We start from the raw sequence: 21776 nt of genomic DNA on the forward strand, positions 1-21776 counted from the left end.
CACAGCAACTCTTTTTTTGTTTTGTTTGTTTGTTTGGTTGGTTGGTTGGTTGGTTTTTCGAGACAGGGTTTCTCTGTGGCTTTGGAGGCTGTCCTAGAACTTCTCTTCCCCTCCCCTCTTTTCCTCTCCTCCCTCCCTCCCTCCCTTTTTTGTTTTATTTTTAGAGTCAGGGTTTCTCTATGTAGTCCTGACTGTCCAGGAACTCATTCTGTAGACCAGGCTGACCTCGAACTCAGAGACACAATTCAGGCCTTTTGTAAATTGTGGATAACTTTTGTTTGAAAAGGTAGACTAAGTTCTAAGGCAGGAAAAGGCAGAGGACTGCTGAGAGCAGAGCTCACCTTCTGTCTCACTGTTACAAGATTTTCAGTCTTGATCTAAAATATACATGCTCCTCTCAACAAACCCTATCATTAAGCCTGCCTGCTTCCTTAGAAGGTTGAGAAATCAGTAGAAGTCAGTAGTTAACTTGGACATGCTCTCTGGAGCCCTACTTCTGTATGTCATCCATGTTCATATCCTATTCCCTGTAGCAAGAATTCTGACTTAATATTGTGTTTCCACTGGTGGTTTGTTGTTATTGCTTTGTTTGCTTTTACTCGTAGTCAGATAATAGGTTCACTATGAATGTTGGCTTCTGGATATGTTTATAGATTGATAGTTTGAGATAAATGGATCTCTTTTGGAACTAATTAACTGTTTTCAGAATTTAAAATGTTAGAATAACATTTCCAAGTAAAATGTATGAGGGCATATTAAAATCTTTGATATTGGCTAAAAATTTGTAATTTTAATAATTCTTTTACATGTTCAATATTAATTTTTATACTCAGAAATTAAATTGCCTATTTCCTTTCAGTCCTACATAAAAATTTGAGTGTCTGATTTTATTTTATAAGGACATTTTAAAGCCATTGGGTTAAAACTTTTCCTCATTGAGCTTAAAGAAATGTTTATAAACTTAAGATTTTGTTTCAGTGTGAGGTTAATACCAAAACATATGTAAACTTCAGGGTGATTTGCCCTCCTCTTATCATTGTAGAGTGACATTCCCACAGCCCAGAGGAAGCGGTTTACTAGAGTGGAGATGGCCCGAGTTCTCATGGAGAGAAACCAGTACAAAGAGAGGCTGATGGAGCTTCAAGAAGCTGTTCGATGGACAGAGATGATCCGGTCTGTGTGATGAGTGCCCTGATGTCCCCATTGTTTCACTAGATGCATGCTCTCCTTCATTGCCAAAAAAGTTCTGCATGAGGGTTCATGCCATTTTGTTTATTCACTAGGAGAAACTTTCTCAGCTAACATTTAGATTAGTAATAGAACAAGATCAGAGATAGATAGTACAGGACTTTGGAGGATGGTACCATAACCTGTAAGTTTTAATAATTGTTGATACTTAGGAATAATGGTCACTTTTTAAAATATGAAAATTGATATTATTCTGTCTCTGTAAATTTCACATATGTGAAAATTATATTTAGTATCTTTCTGTAAAATATTCTTGACTCCCCCTTTTCTCTTCATGCAAAATGTTCCTTCTATTCTTTCAGTCAATTAGATCTTTGTTTTTTAGCATTAACATGTTTTAATGGTTCATATTAATAGAGTTAAGCGTCAGTATGTGCAGGTGCAATACAGTCCTCAAATCCGGCCTCTCTGTTCTTTCTCTCTCTTCTAGTAATTACTATTTTGCATTGAAGCTCACTTCCTTTTTACACTTCCCCCTGAGAGAGGATGCCGTTGTCCTTTATTGGGTCTTATGCTCACCTAGTGTTGCCATCTAATGGTCGGTCTTGGTTACAGTGTTCCTTATCTAATTTAGAGATAGCTCTTGAAAAGTTTGCCCATTAATTTACTCATACTCTTGTGTTTACATTATCACACAAAATTTATACATTAGTTTGTAAATCTAAACTCCGTTACTTCCTTATAATTACATCATTTTTAAGCATCACATATTAAGTGGCCTACCAGAGCAGTATAGTTGTAATCTGTTTTGTGAGTTGAATGTGCAGGTAGAAAATAAAACTTCAGGTAAGGACAGAGGTTTATAAAGCAGGATTTTAAAAAAAGGGAGCTAGAGTATATCTTTTCAATATTTTTTTCTTGCTTTGCCTTTTTTTTTTCTTCTTTCTTGCTCCAAACTGGCCACAAATTTGTGATCCTTCTACCTCAGTTCCCTAAGTGCTGGGATTGGAGCTATGTACCATTATACCCAGCTTAAGTACTTTAATATTGTTAGTCATAGTGGTCTGCTACTATAGTCTAGCCTCTTGAAAGAGGACTGCTTGTGAGCAAGAGTTCAGAGCTAGTCTGGACAACATAGTGAGACCTTGTTTCTAACAACAGCTGTATCAACATTGAGGCTTATTGGCTATTTGTCTAAAACAGGAACAGTCTGACAAGAGGCTGAGCTCCTTAAGGAGGTCTAGGAATTACCCAAGCAGTGTTAGGTTTAGCAGGCTGTTTCATGAAACACCAGAGCAACTGTTTGCTAAATTTAATAGTTGACTCTGTGTATCCCATGAACTTCCTGGGGCTCTGGCTCTTTGGAGAAAAGAGTACAACACTATCTAATAATACTTTTTTTTTTTTAATTTAGGGCATCACGAGAAAATCCAGCCATGCAAGAAAAAAAAAGGTCAAGCATCTGGCAGTTGTGAGTATACTGAGGGGATCTGTCAAGACAAGAACATTATACTGACTTTTCCCAGTTGAGAGGAAATAGCTAAACTGAAATTCTTCTCTTTAATATACAGCATGCCAACTCGGTAAGGCTGTGGTTGAGGACCCAAAGTAGGCTATCGTAAGCTGCATTGTGTTGGTTATGCATTTGGTGGAATCTTCTGCCAGTTTACATAAAATAGTGGGGGATTATTTGTAAAATGGACAGTTACATGAATCCCCATCAAAGAAAAGATGATAAATTTAGTATTTGTACTGCTTGCTTTGTCTCTGCGTGTTAAACTTTATTATGTTTGTACCAGAAGTACTGTGTGTTTGCCAAAGTTAAAACTTACCCTTTTAGGATTAGTCTGTTTATTGGAAGCATAAATGTTTTTAAACTGTGGACATGAAAATAGTTGCTTAAATTGAGCTTGGGAAATTCATGATATGAGTTAACTTGGTGATGTGACTGTTCTAAGTGCTGCACACTAAGCTTCTGCTGTCATCACACAGTTGTTACCTTGCTGCTTAAAAACCACTGTTACGTCATCCCCAACAGGAGTGTTTACTCAGTAGAAGCTTTCTCTATGCAGGAGCATCTCCTTCATTGTGGAACTTTGTATTAAAGAACAGGCATCTGGCATTCTAAGCAATAATTTCTTTACCCTGAATGTCCAAGTTTGGCTATGACTGACTGCTCAGACTATAATATAACTTTAAAAACTGGTTTTGCTAATGTCTAACTCACTGCCCGGAGCATAAAAATTTATGGAAAATCAGGGATTGGTTTTCATAGTGCATGTAATAGATATACTTGTGGATTTTGTTTGTTTGCTTGTTTTATTAGTTTCAGCCGACTTTTTAGCTCTTCAAGTAATGCAACAAAGAAGCCTGAACCCCCCGTGAATCTGAAGTACAATGCACCCACTTCTCACGTGACTCCCTCTGTAAAGAAGAGGAGCAGCACCTTGTCTCAGCTCCCTGGTGATAAGTCCAAGGCGTTTGACTTCCTCAGTGAGGAGTGAGTATTCTGAGCAATGGTCATGCCAAGAGTAAGTTCTCAGTTAGAATCTCTCACCCCTTACTTCACAGGAGTTCACATAACTCTAAAGAAACTATTTCTAGCTAGATGTAATAGTTTAGCCTGTTAATCCGAGTACCCAGGGTACTGATACAGGAGGATCATCACTAGTTCATGGCCAGCCCGATCTGTATAGACAGTTCAGGCTAGCATCAGCTACACACTTAACTTCATCTAAAAAAACAAAGGAAATTATTTTGTGGGGTAAGGTTGTGGGGAGAAGAACCTTGGGTTCTATATCATGGATGAATGTCTTTAAGTAAATTACCTGTAGGACTAAGTCATGTAATCCTAAATCTGTGGAAACTGAGGCAGGCAGATTGCAATTTTGAAGACATCCTGGGCCACAGGGTAAGACTCTGCCCCAAAATGCATGAATGACTTATAGCTTATGAAAGTTGCACTTCAGGACTAGTGCAGGTTTAGCAGGTAAGGGTGCTTGTCACTAAGCTTAGTAAACTGAGATTGATTCCTGAGACCCATGTGTTGGAAGGAAAGAATTCCACAAGTTGTTCCCTGACCACCTCAGGCGCACCATGGCACACATTCAAACACACACGCACACACATGCACACACTCTGGATAAATAAAATGTAATACAAATTTTGAACAAAGAAAATTGCACTTCATAGTTTTCATAAGGAAAATGAATTTTGTTGACACAACAGTAGTAGTGTTTTAATATTTCCTTTGGTTGTCAAAAGGAGTTGATTTTCCCTTCTGACTCTGCATGTGGACAAATTCATCTCTCAGAGCCTGTTTTTTTTTTTCCCTCTCTCTCTGAAAAAATATTTCAAAGGTGTTAGGTTAATATTGTGTATTATGTGTAGTGTCTGACACACCAGTAGATTTCATAAACTACGGTTTACAGAAAGTCACCTCATGAAAATATAAATGGCCAAAAGAAAGAAATTATTTAGAATCATTTTTATATTTTACTCCATGTCTCTAAATTGTACTAAATCAGTTTGCCTTTTTGTCTCCAAAATGTGTGAATAGGAGCTAAAGAGATGGCTCAGAGGTTAAAAACACTGCTGTTCTTCCAAAGGACCTGGGTTTGGTTCCCAGCATCCACATGGTGGCTTGCAATGATCTGAAACTACAGTCCCAGGGAATCCAATACTCTCTTCTGGCTTCTGAGGACACCAGGCATTCATATTGTGTGCACAGACATCCATATAGGCAAAACACTAAAAACACATAAAATAATTAAATAAATTTTAAAAAGAGGACGAAATAGTGAATAGAATCTAAAAGTTTAACTTAATCACTCTCTTAAGAATACTATGGCACAACATCTGGCATTAGAAAATTCTCAGTATTTGTTAAATAAGAAAAGGAAGATCCCGCCGGGCAGTGGTGGCACACACCTTTAATCCCAGCACTCGGGAGGCAGAGGCAGGCAGATCTCTGTGAGTTCGAGGCTAGGCTGGACCGACAGCCTCCAAAATAATACAGAGAAACCCTGTCTCATAAAACCAAAAAAAAAAAGAAAAAAAAAAAAGAAAAAAAGAAAAAGAAAAAGAAGATCCCAAATTACCTCAGAACTTTTTCCTTTCATATATAGCATCTGAAACACCATAGTTTTATGACTAATAACTCACTCAGTTTCATACAACATGCTGCTTTTACCTGCAGAAGGCTGGTTTTACAAACGTGGAAAGATCAGCTTGTGTTCCAGTGTGTACGTGTGAGTCATGTACCCCAGGGTGGCCTTGAATTCTCTGTAAAGTTAAGGGTGACTCAATGCTGAGACTAGAGGTTTTATTGGATTGACTTAATTAAAATTGCAAATGTCTTTTTTAGAACTGAGGCTAGTTTAGCTTCCCGAAGAGAGCAAAAGAGAGAGCAGTACCGGCAGGTGAAGGCACATGTTCAGAAGGAAGACGGTCGAGTGCAAGCTTTCGGCTGGAGTCTGCCTCAGAAGTACAAACAGGTAACTTGGGAATGTGATGTGAGTGTCTAGCAGGAAATGCAGGTTGAGAGGAGTATGCTTGGAAAATGTGAGCTGAAAATAACATCATAAACTGCTCATTTCAGCCTGCTTGGACTTGGCACATTTGGAGAAATATAGAGACTAGGTGTTTTCAGGCTATTTTAGAGCCCTATAGTGTAAATAAAGTATTCTAGGTCTACACTCCTAAAAGACTAAGCATTTTTTATATTAACGTACTCTTGTGTACACATGTGTGATTCTGAACTTCTGCCTCCTATTGAACTTTTCTGCATATTCTCTGTAATTGCTACTTGAGGTTTTGCTTTTTTTTCAAGTAAGAATGACAAAATCAAGCTGAACTTGATTTTAGGAGCAAATATGCAACAACCTTGCTTGCCTATGTCTCAGTGGTTCTGTAAGTTCAGTGCTAATGGGGCTTACTAATATGTGTCCGCCTTCATTAGGTATCCAATGGTCAAGGAGAAAATAAGATGAAAAATCTACCAGTCCCTGTCTATCTCAGACCACTAGATGAGAAAGATGCATCTATGAAGGTAAGCTAATTGTGACACTTGACTTCCCAAGCTCTAGGTAGACTCCCACACACACATACACAAACATTCAAACTGTGTTTTTATAGTAAAATGATTGCTCATTTTAAAAGGTGATAATTTTTTATATTTTGAAATAGAATCTCTATATAATCCAGGGTGGCCTTGAACTCCTTTTCTTCTTCCATGTTTTGTCCTCAAACCCTTTATCTCTGCCTTATTCTCCTAATTGCTGTTATTTTAGGCATGTGCCACCACACCCAGTATAGAGCATTAGATTATATTAAAGTACCCATGGTTCTACCTTTAGTTATTTTAATAAAAGGTGAAAATTTTCTTAGTATTTATAGAGGAAAAAAATGATACACTCCCTTTCTCTCCCACCCCTCCCTTCGAGAAGCTGTGGTGTGCCGTAGGCGTCAATTTATCTGGTGGCAAGACGAGAGATGGCGGTTCTGTTGTTGGAGCAAGTGTATTTTACAAGGATGTTGCTGGTCTGGAATCTGAAGGCAGTAAGCAGCGAAGTGCATCTCAAAGTAGTTTAGATAAGTTGGATCAAGAACTCAAGGTAAGTATGCACCTTATTTGACCTCACTTATGAGTGTAGGAGTTCAGCTCTTAAATACAAAACTTACTGGAGGCAACTTATAGTGGGGATTACTGTGAATTTGCTCTTTTCCTCATATATTCCTTTAACATTCATTTTATTGAGGTACTGTTTACATATATTCAAGTGATTACAGTTCCATTTTGCCAAATGTATGTATGAGATCACTACCACAATGAAGACACTGACTTTATTTTATTACCAATCTGCTTAACTAACTACTTAGTTTTTGTCTAGTTATACTGATAAACAATTGTAGTTTGACCCTTCCAAGTAATCTGGAAATAATTTGTAATAATACTGCATTTTAGTGTAAGAACACAGTCTGAAGGATATTTTCACATTCATATCATTTTTTAAACATTTTCCTCTGCCTACTCAGGAACAGCAGAAAGAATTAAAAAATCAAGAAGAATTGTCCAGTCAAGTCTGGATCTGTACTAGCACTCATGCAGCTACAAAGGTTATCATCATTGATGCTGTTCAGCCTGGCAACATCCTAGATAGTTTCACCGTTTGCAATTCTCATGTTCTGTGCATTGCAAGTGTCCCAGGTAAAGCCAGTTTCTGCCTCCACTCTCTCTATGCTTTCCACGCTTCCTTCCAGGCGGAAATGGGTGTGGCTGATAGAATTGTGCTTTGTGCTTGCTGTTGCAGGACTGATGTGCTGGTAAGAGAAGGGTTAAGGTAGACTGGAGTCATTGTGCAACAATGTGTTCTTTACTATTGAAGGATAGTATGCAGTATATTAAAAAATGGCAATATGAGAAGATAGCTGGTTGATAGAGGATGGTGAGCTCCCTAAGTTAATTACTACAGGAAGGCCACCTGAAGTTCTGGAATCCATGTGTAAAATTAAAACAATAGTTCAGAAATATTAGTCAGCCATAAAAGAAATGGTATTCTTTTTTTCCACTGTTGTTGTTATTGCTATTATTATTATTATTATTATTATTATTATTAGGTTTTTTGAGACAGGGTTTCTCTGTATTGCTTTGAAGCCTGGTCTGGAACTAGCTCTTGTAGACCAGGCTGGCCTCGAACTCACAGAGATCTGCCTGCCTCTGCCTCCCGAGTACTGGGACTAAAGGTGTGCACCACCAATGCCCGGCTTTGTTTTGTTTTTCAAGACAGGGTTTCTCTGTAGCTTTGGAGCCTGTCCTGTAACTTGCTCTGTAGACCAGGCTGGTCTCAAACTCACAGACATCCATCTGTCTGCCTCTGCCTACTGAGTATGCCACCCGTCACATGGCTGAAAATGATTTCTTAAAATACATTTTTATTTTGTGTGTATGAGTTTTTGCCTTTATGTACATTGTGTATATATCTGTTGTCTGTGGAGGCCAAAAGAAGGCATTAGATTCCCCATGGAACTGGAGTCACAGATAGTTGTGAGCTGCCATATGACTGCTGGAAATCGAACCTTGGTCCTTTGTTAGTGCTCTTAACCATTAACCCATCTCCAGCCCCCCACCCCAGGTTTTTCCAGGTTTTTTTTTTAAGGAAAAAGTTTTTTATCATATTTTACTTATTTGTGTGGTAATGGAGAGGACATGATACTACAATACCCATTTCGAAGGTCAGAAAACAACTCTGGAAAGTTGGTTCTCTCCTTCCATGTGGGCATTGGGAAACAAACTCTAGGTCATCGTGCTCAGCAGCAGGCCCCTTTATCTGCTAAGCCATCTCACCAGCTCACTTCCTTCCCCTTTCTCTGACTTGATACTAGATAGTACTTGTTTTACTCCTGTAGCTGTTGGGGAGCTCATTAGAGCAAAGGTGACTCAATCTGTTTCTCAAGTTGTACTTTGCCCAATTTCTAGTTAGTATGAAAAAATTCTTGGGAAGTTATGTAGGTAGGATGCAAGATAGTATTTCCAGATCTTTGTTGAATACAGTGATCTAAGAACTTGCTCTTGTCAAGTGGTATTGCCAGGACTAAAATTGGCTCTCCTAAAAGAGTATTTGTTTTCTTGATCTTATTTGTATGAGTAAATACTGCTGAAACTTGAGCTGTTGATACTTACTCTAAAATTATATCCTTTTTGATTTAACTTATTTTTTTTATTTTATTTTTCAAGACGGTTTCTCTGTATTGTTTTGGAGGTTGTCCTGGAACTTGCTCTGTAGACCAGGCTGGCCTCGACCTCACAGAGAGTGCTGGGATTAAAGGCATGCGCCACCAACGCCCAGAAGATTTAACCTATTTCTACTTTGAAAAAAAAAATACTCACTGTTATCTTGATGTTCAAAATTGATAAGATATTGCTCTCTACAATTTTAACCTTTGACTAAATATGAGGAACTGCTCAGTGAAGTTGGAAGTGTCAATTAAAAAAAACTAGAACTGTAGGAGCCAGTGATGTGCCCACGTCAGGTAAAAGGTCAGATGTGGAGACACGGGCATGTAGTAGCAGCCTCATGAAGCAGAGGCTAACTGATAACCAGTTGAAGGCCACTGTCTCAACCTCTTCCCCAAAAAGGGGGAAAATTTCAGATGAAAATATAAATTAATAGATACAGTTAACAGAGCCAACTTGAATTAATCTGTTTTTGTGTTTGTGGGGAGTGAAGCCAGGATATTAAGTTGAATATGATGCATTATTTTTGGCCCCATTTGTTAACTGATTGTATTGTATATTGGCTGTTTGACCACTAATTAGTTTTCTTTTTTACTTACTGTATTTTTATTGTATATGGTGTGGTATGTAGAGAGACTGCCTATGCCATGGCATGGTTGTAGAGGTCAGAGGACTCTATGGAGTTGGTTCTCTCCTTCCATCTTAAAATGGTTCCAGAGATCAGACTTGGGGCACCAACTGAACAGCTTGCTATTGTCTTTTCTGTTTTGTATTACTATGGTGTAGCCAGGTATGGTGGTATACAACTGAAATCCTAACTTTTTGAGAGGTGGAGACAAGAGGATCAGGACTCTAAGGTCAGCCTTGACTACAAAAAGTTCAAGGCCAGCATGGATCAAGTGAGACCTGGTCTCCAAAAAAATCACACCCTCATGTTGTTGTCTAATGTTAATAAATCCATTTTATAAAACCTTTTAAATTTATTACTATGTGTGGGTGTGACCCATGCATGCCAGGGTACATACATAAAAACCGGAGGACAACTTTTGGGAGTTGGTTTTATCTTCCCTCTGATGAGTTATAGCGACCAGACTCAGGTCATCAGGTTTGTGTAGCACATGCTTTTTACCTTCTGACCGTACTGCCTGTCCTATCTCATACAAAATAAAACCAAAAAATACGTATTTCATTAGAATATGAACTAATACAAATGCTATTTTACCTCTAAATTATTTTTTCATTTTATCAGGATTACTTTAAATAAATTTAACACTGTCTCTTGGTATATTCTAGTAGCTCTATGTTTTACCTGTGTACTCTCATTTGAGGCATAGGGTTGCTTTAATAGAAAAAAAGGTGCTGCTTGGTTTACTGGTTATTAAGAGAAAGTTGCTTGTTTTAGGAGCTCGAGAAACAGACTACCCTGCTGGAGAAGAACTTTCTGAGTCTGGTCAGGTAGACAAAGCATCGTTGTGTGGAAGCATGACAAGCAACAGCTCTGCAGAGACAGACAGCCTGCTGGGAGGCATCACAGTGGTTGGGTGCTCCACAGAAGGAGTGACAGGAACTGCTACTTCCCCCAGTACCAACGGTGCTTCTCCAGTGATAGAAAAGCCACCAGGTACACCTGTGGAGAGTCTGAGCCTATCCTGAGAATTCCACATTACAGACATCTCAACCCTAAAGTAACCAGGGTGAAAGAGCTGAAAAGAAGGTGCTGTAGTGTCTGTGTGAGAGAAGGAGTTCTCCATGTCACGGCAGTGCCAAGGAGGGGTCAGTGGAGTGGAGTTCAAGACGGGTTTATGTGGTGAAAGTATTGGAGAAGAAAAACTCATTCAGCATAGAATGTTTATGTTTTTATAGAAATGGAAGCCGAAAATAGTGAGGTTGATGAAAATATTCCAACAGCAGAAGAAGCAACTGAAGCCACAGAGGGCAATGCAGGGTCCACCGAAGATAGTGTGGACATCTCCCAACCTGGTGTGTACACAGAACATGTGTTTACAGATCCTCTGGGAGTTCAAATCCCAGAAGACCTCTCTCCGGTGTTTCAATCAAGGTATGCATTTTAAATCAGTAACTTGGGAGAGTCTGCACAAATAAAAAGAATCAAAATAGTGTCAAATAGAATAAATAATTGTCATTCTTACAGGGAACTGACAAATGTTTTATTCTCTCCTATTTATTCTCTTTGGAGATTTTGTCATCCATTTCTTAGCTATATTTTCTAACATTTAAAAACCATATAGTGTATATGAGTTCAAGTCTTCCTGGTGTTGTTACTGTCTTCATTGTGGTGTTCTGACTTCCATTCTACCAATGACTGTAGTTGTTTTTTTCCTCTGTCCTTATTCCCACTCCATTTAACATCAAAATTAGCCATTATTTAAATTTGTCATGGTTTGGTTTTTCCCAAAATAAGACTTGAAGTAGTCCTTTTGAATTTACTCTAATGCAGATTTTATTGTTGAAGCCTGTGCTTTAAAGGATTGGTCAATTCAGAGCCATTTAGTACATACTTCCATCCCCTTAGATACAGTTCTTTATAAACTGGTCTTTTGCAGTATTTTTCTTAGTATATAGAGCAACCAAGAGTTTATTAGCATTTATAATTAAGTTCAGAATGAAGTCATATTTTGAGTTTGATAGCCCAGTTCTATATTATCTACTTACTATGCCCTGACAACTCCCAAGAAGGGGTTTATGATAGAATATAAACATGTCTTGCTGTAATTTATTTTATAAATTAATTATACATTAAAAAATTATACATCAGCTTCCTCTGGGGATGAGTGGTTTTAAAACAAACTATCTCTCCCTTTTCTGTTCCACCTACTCCAGAAAAAATTATCAAAAAATGTCAAAATAATTAATAACAAAACCATAACTTTTTCTGTCATGTTTTGGTTTGGTTGGTTTTTGGCTTTTCTTCTTTTTGAGAACCGTGATTAAAGTCTCAGATATTAACTGATGTCTCTTATTATACTATATCTTCTCCCCGTTTCTCCACTTTGAACTTCATTATCATTTCTGGTACAGTTGTTTAACTGCTTCATGTGTAAGCATTCAACATTTGCTTTTCTGGAATCTCGGTGTTTGTTCATTAGAGTAAGCTTAAATGTAGAACTGTTTATTCCTGACCACTGAAGCTAATGTGTATACTCAGTGTGGGGTTTTTGCCCCTTGTGCTTATTTTCCCAGTAATGAGTCAGATGTGTACAAAGATCAAATATCAGTATTGCCAAATGAGCAAGACCTAGTGAGAGAAGAAGCTCAGAAAATGAGTAGTCTGCTACCAACCATGTGGCTTGGAGCTCAAAATGGCTGGTAAGTACCAGCATCCTAATATGACAGTATCCTTAGTCTTCTGCGTCTGCATTTGAAATTTATAAATGAGGCAGACTTGTAGTGCAGGCCTGTGAGCTCAGCACTTGGGAGGTTGGGGAGGAGGATTGCAAGGGCCACAGAACCTTCCGTGTTAACCTTGGCTATGTCGGAAAGTGAGACCCCTTCATGAAAACAAAACCCTCAAGCAAAGAATAAATGAAATACAGTACGCGTAAATAGAAACAAGAAGTGTAGATTACTACAAAAACTTTATACATACACAAAAATTTGAAGTTTTTGCTACAACTTTTGTAAACTAGACTTCCATTAGTTTTAAATGGTAACTTTTTTTGTCACAGAATGTTCTCTTTATGTAATATTCTTAGAAGAAAAGGTAAGGAGGATTTTTAAAGCTGAGTCAGATATGGTGGTACATGCCTATAACCTCAGCACACAGAATGCTGAGATAGGAGGATTATAAGTTTTAGGATAGCCTGGCGTAAAACAAGGTCCTATTCCCCCCAAAAATACTTAAATCTGGTATACAAATAAGAGTAAATCAGTCAGGAAAGATGGCTCAAAAGTTAAGAGCACTGGCTACTCTACCAAAAGTACTTAGTATAATTCCCAGCAACTACATGGTGGCTCACAATAATTTGTAATGAGATTTGGTTTCTTCTGGCCTGCAGACATATATGCAGACACAAAACTGTATATATAATAAATAAATCTTTAAAAAAAAAATCATGCACCGGGTGGCGGTGGCGGCGGCGGCGGCAGTAGCGGCGGCACACGCCTTTAATCCCAGCATTCAGGAATCAGAGGCAGGCGCATCTCTGTGAGTTCAAGGCTAGCCTGATCTACAAAGTTCTAGGACAAGCTCCAAAGCTACACAGAGAAACCCTGTCTGGAAAAACCAAAAAGAAAAAACAGAATAAATGATGCTGTACAGTGGTGGTGCATGACTTTAATCCCAGCACTCAAGAGGCAGAGGCAGGGGAATCTCTGAGTTCCAGGATAGCCTGGTCTAAAAAGTGAGTTCCAGGACAGTCAGTACTACACAGAGGAGAAACCCTGTCTCATAGAGGAGGGAGGGAGGATAAATAAAAACATGGGGCTGAGATGGCTCATTGGGTAAAAGTGCTTGCTGCTCTTATAGAAGATCCAGTTAGGTTCCCAGCATTCACTTGACCCATGACAACTCACAACTGCCTATAACTATGGTCCCAGGCCTCCACAGTTACCAAGTATGCACATGGTACATAGACATACCCGTGGGAAAACACACACATAATTTTAAGAGTCTTTTTTAAAAATGAATAAATCACAATTTGAGAGTTCAGAGAATGATAATTTATATTACATAGTTTGTTCACTTTTCTCCTCTGACACAGGGTTTCATGTGTGGCATGTGTAGCATGTGTAGCATGGCTATCCTGGTACTTGCTCTATAAGACCAGACTGGCCTTGAACTCAGATCTGCCTGCCTCAGCCTTCTGAGTGCTAGGATTAAAGGTGTGGGCCCCTATACCTGGCACAGTTTACATTCACTTATTAATACTGTGGGGCCTCTTATAGAACAGAGTATTTCTAAAGGTTAAGCAGGGTCACTATGTATCTTTTCCATAGGAATCTGACTTAGCCTGAAGGCTATAGTCAGCCACTGTTTGAGATGAATCACTCTATCATTCAAAAGTTCAGTGTAATAGGATGTAGGATTTTTATGAAAAGGGTTTATGCAGAAATGCTAAGGCATGGGGCAACCTAAAGTTAGCTGGTGTCATTGGTTAATACTGTAGTATCAATACTGATTCTAGCTTTTTGGTTTTCATATGTTTGTTTGTGTAAATAGCCTGTTTCTCTGTCTTAGGCACTCGTTCTCTCTCCTCCCTTCCTCCCTCATCTCTGTTTCTCTTTTCCTCTTCCTCTCCCCCTCACTCTCTCTCTGTTCCTTCTTCTTTTTCTTTTCATACAAAAGTATCAAGCCCTTTTCCTAAATATTGAATGGTACCCTGTCTTCCCTCTTGGGGGGTGCCTGTAGTCATTGTTAGATAGAATCATTGATGATAGCCTGTGCCCTGTGCCTTAACAGTCTTGACTTTATTCCTGCAGTTTGTATGTCCATTCATCTGTAGCCCAGTGGAGGAAATGTCTCCATTCCATTAAGCTTAAAGACTCAATTCTCAGTATTGTGTAAGTTGTATTTTTTAAATTGTTCCTTTTAAAAGTTTTGATTTTGGTATAAAATGATTATAAGACTATTACAGTTAACATGTGTCTCATGATACATTAGTATAAAAGCTTGATTTATTTGGTTGTTGATTGTTGGTTTTAACCATTATCTTAGTGACTTTCCTATTGCTGTGATAAACCACAGTAAATGACCAAGGCAACTTACAGAAGGAAGGGTTAATTTGGGTTTATGGTCCCAGAGGGATGAGCCCATCATGGCAGTAAGCAGACTGGAGCAGGATGCTGAGGACTCACAACTTGGATTGCAAGCAGGAAGCAGAGAGCGCAAACTAACAATGATGCAAGTCTTTTGAACTCTGAAAGCCAGCCTCCAGTGATACACTTCCTCCACAAGGCCACACTTCCCAAACAACACCACCAACTAGGGACCAAATATTCAAATACCCATGACTATGGGAGCTAGCTCATTCAACCCACCATATCCATTTAAATGGAACTAGAGAAACTGAGTGAAAATGAGATTCTGTAGTGGAAAAAAGACTAGAAAGACTACTAGACATTCAAGTAGAAGAGAAAACTTCCCAGATTGAATCCTCACTTTAGTAGTTCTGTATTTATTTCAGACGGTTCTTCATAGCTTGGGAATACATTCACTGGGTCATTGGTTTGCTAATCCCTTTTCATATGTTGACTGGCAAAGTTCTAACAGTTTGTTCCTAAATCTACAGGACTGACTATGTTAGTTCAGTCAAGATGTGTGTCTGGTCTGTAGAGTTATATTGAGGTGTAATAAGATGAGGAGCCTTGGACTAGAAAGCAAAATGCCTAAGATAATCTTACATGCTGTGCTTTAGTCTCAGTGACATATTTCCGTAACAAGATGCTCACAGTGAAGACAGGAGCATATTCAAGTGCTATGTCAGTCCCTCATCACAAACTGGCCCTTTAAGAGGCTCCACACCAGCTCAATAACACATGGTCCATTCTGTGCTCTTAAGTGGGGGTTCTGAAATTCTTTTTTCTGTTTGCAGACATGTGAAAGGGATTGTGCTAGTGGCCCTGGCTGATGGCACCCTTGCAATCTTCCACAGAGGAGTTGGTGAGTTTTTACAATGTTGTACACCAATGTGTTGCTTTGCCGAGCATTTTCAAGTAGATTGGCTTGCTATATTTAAAAGAAATGATACCTAACAAGAGAATTAAGTTTTAAGTGGAATATTGGTGATATGTATGGATGCCTTTCTGGGGGTATGTACTAGGTGTTCCTGATGGACAATTGTGTTTACACAATGAGTATAGAGTTCAATATTTTCTGTGTCCATATAATATATATACATATATATATATACATTATTTTTGTGTATATGCTTATGATGTGTGTGCATGGGTGTTCCTGTGTGTGAATATGGGCCTGCATGTGTCATTGTGTGTGGTGTATATGTGTAGGTCACAGAACAACCTTGTATTTCTTATTACCTCCTTAACTTGCTTTAAATAGGGTCTTTTATTATTTATTGATGTGTATGCCAGGCTAGCTGGTCTCCAAGTTTGTAGAAATTCTCCAGTTTCCAGTTCCTAGGAGATCTGAGATAAGAGACACATGCCACTGTTCTGTTTTACAGAGATTTTGGGAATCTAAGTCCGACTCCTCACACTTACACAACAAGCACTTTATCTACTGAGCCATCTTCCCTGCTCTCTTGATGCCCTTATATAGTGTGATACAGCAACTTTCTTTTATATACTTAATTAGAAAACATTTGGCAGCTGGGCATTGGTGGTGTACGCCTTTAATCCCAACACTGGGGAAGCAGAGGCAGGTGATCTCTGTGAGTTTGTGGCCAGCCTGGTCTACAGAGCAAGTTCCAGGTCAGCCTCCAAAACAAAACAGAGAAACCCTGTCTCGAAAAAAGAAAAAGAAAAAAAAAAGAAAAGAAAACATTTGGCAAGGATAATTTTCTCTTATCCTTTTTTGTTTTTTTAAAGATAGGGTCTCACTATGTAGCCCTGGCTAGCCTGGAACTTGCTATATAGATCAGGCTGGCCTTATATCCACCTGTTTTTGCTTCCCGAGTGCTGGGATTAAAAGGCCATCATACCCAGCCTTATCCTATTTTTTAAAAATAGTTTCCATTGACTTCATTTAAGAAAAATTTTGTCATGTTTTGTTTAAGAAATGATCTTACTCTGTAGCCCAATTGGCCAAGATTTAGCAGTCTTCTTGTCTTAGTCTCCCAAGTATTGGGACTATAAATATGTGTCTAGCTTTAAGACAGTTTTTTTTTAAGATTTATTTATTTATTTATTTGTCTATTTATTTATTTATTTGGAAGAGGGATTCAAGACATGGTTTCTCTCTAGTTTTGGAGGCTGTCGTGGAACTCAATGTCAGCCCTTGATGTTTTTGATTTCTCAGATTTGGATTTCAGATTATAAATTAGAAATGTTCAGATTATATGCATAGTTCCTAACATATTGAGTTGCCTTCAATTTCTACCTAAGAGATTCCATGGAAGTACAAGTAAGAGAGATATAATCACCCAAATAACTCTATCTGTTCTTGTTTGTATATTGTGTGTGTATATTCATGCTGGCAGAGATTGGACCCAGAGTCTTCAATGTGAGAAACAAGTACTGTACTTCTAAATTATGTTCCAAGCTCTTAAGTCCATTCTAATTCTAAAAAGACTATCATTTTAGGATAACCTACAACTGATTTGTTACATTACCACTTTTTTTAAGCTAGGTCTCACTAAGTATTCTTGGTTAGCCTGAATCAACATATAAGTCATGCTGACCTTGAACTCTAAAAATATCTGCTTACCTATGACTCCCCAGTTCTGGGATTAAAGGTGTGCACCACCACACCAAACTACATTACCACTTTAAAGCTTGCTTGAAAGGCAATCCAGTTAGTGGGTGGCAGGTTGGAGTAGGTATTCTTTGTGATCTCTTCTAGCTTTACAGCTTATACAGATAAAGGTGCACTTAACACATGGCACTAGAGTGTCTCATCAATGATAAATGATATGATTAACTATAATCTACTTCTTGTTTTAAAGATGGACAGTGGGACCTGTCAAACTATCACCTTTTAGACCTCGGACGTCCTCACCATTCCATACGATGCATGACTGTGGTACATGACAAAGTCTGGTGTGGCTATAGGAACAAAATCTATGTGGTTCAGCCAAAGGCTATGAAGATAGAGGCAAGTTAATCTACGTTCTGTGTACATACGGAATTGGTATTCCCAAAGACTGCTAGACTAAATAAATTACCAGCTTTTTTTGTTTGTTTGTTTTTTTTGTTTTTACGAGACAGGGTTTCTCTGTATTGTTTTGGAGGCTATCGGTCCAGCCCGGCCTCGAACTCACAGAGATCCGCCTGCCTCTGCCTCCCGAGTGCTGGGATTAAAGGCATGCGCCACCACCACCCGGCAAATTACCAGCTTCTTTAGAGACTGCTTTCCAGATTGTTTAAAGGCACTTCAGATACAGTTTTGGATGTCTTAGTTTTCTCTATTATTTTATCTCCCTTGTCGTTTTGGACTATGAGAGTAGGAAGTGGTGGGGTTTGTTTGTTTTCTCTTTTGGTTGTTGTTGGTTGTAGTTTGTTTTGTTTTTAAGGACAGAGGATTCACACAGAAAGGTTTTATGTGTCTATATATGTATCCACATATGGGTATGTACTTTATTTGAATATGTGTTTTTTGTTGCTGGTTTTTCTTTTTTTTCTTTTTTCTCTTTTTTTTTTTTTTTTTTTGAGAGTGTTTCTCTACATATCCCTGGCTATGCTGAGACTCACTATGTCTACCAGGCTGGCCTCTAACTCAGAGATCCTCTTGTCTCTGCCTCCTGAGCGCTGGAATGAAATATGTGTAATACCATACCAGCCTGAATATGTAGTTCTTGATATGTCTACTCATATAAGGATTAGTTGAGAGGGTTCCTAAGTTCCCTTTGCATCTACCCCATGTATATTCAGACTCATTTGCTTATGTATCACAAACTGAGAAATAACATTACAGTATAAATTTTTTTGTTTTGGTTTGGTTTTTGGTTTTTGGTTTTAGATACAGGGTTTCTCTATAGCTTTGGAGCCTGTCCTGGAGCTCACTCTGTAGACCAGGCTACCCTCGAACTCATAGAGATCCGCCTGTTCTGCCTCCCCAACTGATGGGATTAAGGGCATATATCACCATCACCTGACTTTACAGTGCAAATTTTTGTAAAAACAAAATCTTAAATTTTGGTCATAATGTATCCATTCTGACTGTTTAAAAAATGTAATAGGAAAGTTTTAAGTTGAAATTTCTATTTCTCTCTGCCCCATGTCTTATTTTTTTCCTTAGCAATGTCACAGTTAAAGTTAAGACATCATAGCACATCCCTGTAATCCTAAAGTAGAAGGATTGCCACAAATCTGAGAATAACCTAGGCTACATATAGCAAGCTACATATTGTCTCAATAGCTACCCCCTCTGCCAACTACATCCCACAAGTGACCGTTTGGTATTTATTTTTCATGGCTCTTCCTTATACAATAGTGTGGGTTCCTTTTAGTTTAGTTATCAATAGGATTTTACTTCTCATTGTGCTGTAGCAATGCCAAATCCTAGAATCATCATTTCTGAACACTGGTACATAGTCTGGCTGGCCAGCATTGTTAAGTAAGGAAATATCCTGTTTAGTGCTGAAGCCCAACACCACTTGGTTCTGTTGTTGTTGTCTCACTATTGAGAGAGAATTTCCCTCTGGCCTTGATCTCACAACAACTTTCCTGTCTCATACTTCCAAGTGCTAAGATTACAAGTGTTAGCCACCATACCCAAGTACCATTTGGTCTTTTGTTCTTATTTACATATGTGTGTGTGTTTGTTGCATTCTATGGTGGAAGAACTTATGGGAAGGACAGTCATGGAAGATAAGCAAATTTAGGTCCTTTAATAAACAGTCTTCAGGGGACTGGAGAGATGGCTCAGTGGTTAAGAGCACTGGTTACTCTTCCAGAGGTTCTGACTTCAATTCCCAGCAACCATATGGTGGCTCACAATCATCTGAAATGAGATCTGGTGCCTTCCTCTGGCCTGCAGGGATACATGCAGACAGAACACTGTGTACATAATAAATAAATAAATCTTTAAAAAATTTCTTTTAAGCAGTCTTCAGTTTGTTGGGCAGATTAGCTGTTTTTAAATAACTTCCTGTGTGACAAAAGTAATTTCATTAACTGGGCAGTGGTGGCACATGCCTTTAGTCCCTGCACTGGTGAAGCAGAAGCAGATGGATTTTTGTGAGTTTGAGGCCACACTGGTCTACAAGTAAGTTTAGGACATCCAGGACTACACAGAGAGACCTTGTCTTGAAAGACAACAAGAAAAATAATTTTATTATTAAACTTCTCTTCTAGAAATCATTTGATGCACACCCCAGGAAGGAGAGCCAAGTACGGCAGCTTGCATGGGTGGGTGATGGTGTGTGGGTCTCCATTCGTTTGGATTCCACGCTCCGTCTCTACCATGCACACACGTACCAACATCTCCAGGATGTGGACATTGAACCTTATGTAAGCAAAATGTTAGGTAAGCTTCCAAAGTTTCTTTTTGAAAACAGTGAGAATGCTTTATTTTGTTTTATGCAGTGTTGTGGTACTAACTCAGGGTCTTGTGTATACTGAGCAGATGGACTACCGCTAAACTACACCTCCATCCTCTTCTAATGCTCTGAAAAATCACTGAATAAGTTACCACATGAATAGTTAACTTTCATCACTGCAAGTAGCAGACAGATGCTCCAATGTACAGAATGGTTCTTGACTGGAATCTTTTGCATTTTGTTTTGACTTTCTTTTTCAGCTCCTTGTTCCTTACTTCTTTTGATGACCAGGAACTCTGTCAATTTCTTTATCTTAATCACTCTCATCTTAGGTCAGGTCACTGTCCTTTTCCCCTTTGATAACCTTGTTTCCTAACTTGTCTCCTTGTTTCTATTCTACTCTGTTCTCTACATAGTAAACATTGTGTAAACATTCTTGTTGATGTACTTTTGCTCTAGCCTCTAGGCTGGGTGACATTTGGGTCATCACCAGGAGACTTCACATGGTCTAGATTAGTCTGCTCACATTCTTCTAGCCTCATTGACAGGTTCATACCCATCGCAGGGCCTTAACATGTACTGTGTACCCTTGGCCTAGCTAGTTCCTCATGGTTTTTGTTACTTACTCTCAGGTACTCATGTCATATTGAAGAGGGATCTTTATTTAGGTCCTGTTTTTTAAAAAACAACAAAGAGGGAGATAGGGCCTCACTATATAGACCAGGTTGACCTGGAACTCAGAGATCTCTCTGCCTCTGCCTCTCAAGAGCTGGGATGAAAGGTGTGTGCCACCACACCCAGCCTGTCATTTTCATAGGTTTAGCATTAGTGTGATTGCACCATAGTGTATGATTTCTGTTTTTTATGTTACCCCAGAGATGAAACCTCAGGAAAGGCAGGTTCTGTCTCTGGTCTTACTCTCTGCTGTATTTCTAACACCTAATGCAGTACTGTGTGACAGCTAGGGATGTCATAAAGAATTCCCTTCCTGAGGAAAGAGTGACTCATCTCAATGGTTTGTAACCTTTTTGGGTCATTAACCACAAAGAAGCTGACTAGCTGTGTGTTCTCTTTCCCTGCACAGTTTACTTTAAAGTTGTACTTTGACTATTGGTTAAAGATTCTTAGCTTAGGGCTGGAGAGATTGATCAGTGGGTACAAACACATGCTGTCTTGCACAGGACCTGGGTTTGCTTCCCAAAACCACCACATAGCAGTCAGCAAACATCTGTAACTCCAATTCTAGGGGATCTGACACCCTCTTCTAGCCTCAGCAGATACCAGGCATGTAAGTGGTACACATATATACATGCAAACAAAACATTCACACATAAAATAATCTTTAAAAAATATTTTTAAAAAATTTTAAAAGGGTTCCTAGCATAGGCTGAATGGGAGTCAAGATTGTATGATGAGGATCTCAGTTCTTTGAGTGACTGATGTTTGCCTCAAATGTCTTATTTAATCATTATACTTTTCAAATCCCTGGAAATGAAATCAATTACAAAAATTCTCTTAAAATATAAAAACTTGTTTATTCTTCCTAAGTTTTATATGATATCCTAATACTTCTAAACTGATTAGAGCCTAAGTATGTAAACAAGAGAAAAGATGTGTTTTGTTAGGAAAGATTGATTTTTTTTATACATGTAAAGAAATTTAAAGCAAATTAGGACCCTTTTCAGTTTATAAAATGACATTTGATTTCCCAGTCTAGCAAAGTCAACTTTTGGTTT

At 38.6% G+C, this 21776-nt stretch overlaps 1 protein-coding gene across 14 annotated transcripts in view; it reads left to right on the forward strand.

Moving 5' to 3' along the window:
* The window catches only part of Spag9 (sperm associated antigen 9), a 124182-nt gene that overhangs the window by 87641 nt on the left and 14765 nt on the right, over window positions 1-21776 (forward strand). For all 14 annotated transcript variants that reach the window (XM_040749505.1, XM_040749508.1, XM_040749506.1 and 11 more), the window contains 14 exons: window positions 1043-1173; window positions 2603-2659; window positions 3515-3688; window positions 5555-5684; window positions 6149-6238; window positions 6636-6803; window positions 7225-7396; window positions 10326-10544; window positions 10787-10982; window positions 12125-12250; window positions 14363-14443; window positions 15475-15542; window positions 17506-17654; window positions 19856-20027. In XM_040749505.1, coding sequence (XP_040605439.1) covers window positions 1043-1173; window positions 2603-2659; window positions 3515-3688; window positions 5555-5684; window positions 6149-6238; window positions 6636-6803; window positions 7225-7396; window positions 10326-10544; window positions 10787-10982; window positions 12125-12250; window positions 14363-14443; window positions 15475-15542; window positions 17506-17654; window positions 19856-20027 — 1933 coding nt within the window. The remainder of the gene's footprint in view (window positions 1-1042; window positions 1174-2602; window positions 2660-3514; window positions 3689-5554; window positions 5685-6148; window positions 6239-6635; window positions 6804-7224; window positions 7397-10325; window positions 10545-10786; window positions 10983-12124; window positions 12251-14362; window positions 14444-15474; window positions 15543-17505; window positions 17655-19855; window positions 20028-21776) is intronic.

This window comes from Mesocricetus auratus, unplaced genomic scaffold, assembly GCF_017639785.1.
Source record: "Mesocricetus auratus isolate SY011 unplaced genomic scaffold, BCM_Maur_2.0 Super-Scaffold_100007, whole genome shotgun sequence".
NCBI classification, from domain to species: domain Eukaryota; kingdom Metazoa; phylum Chordata; class Mammalia; order Rodentia; family Cricetidae; genus Mesocricetus; species Mesocricetus auratus.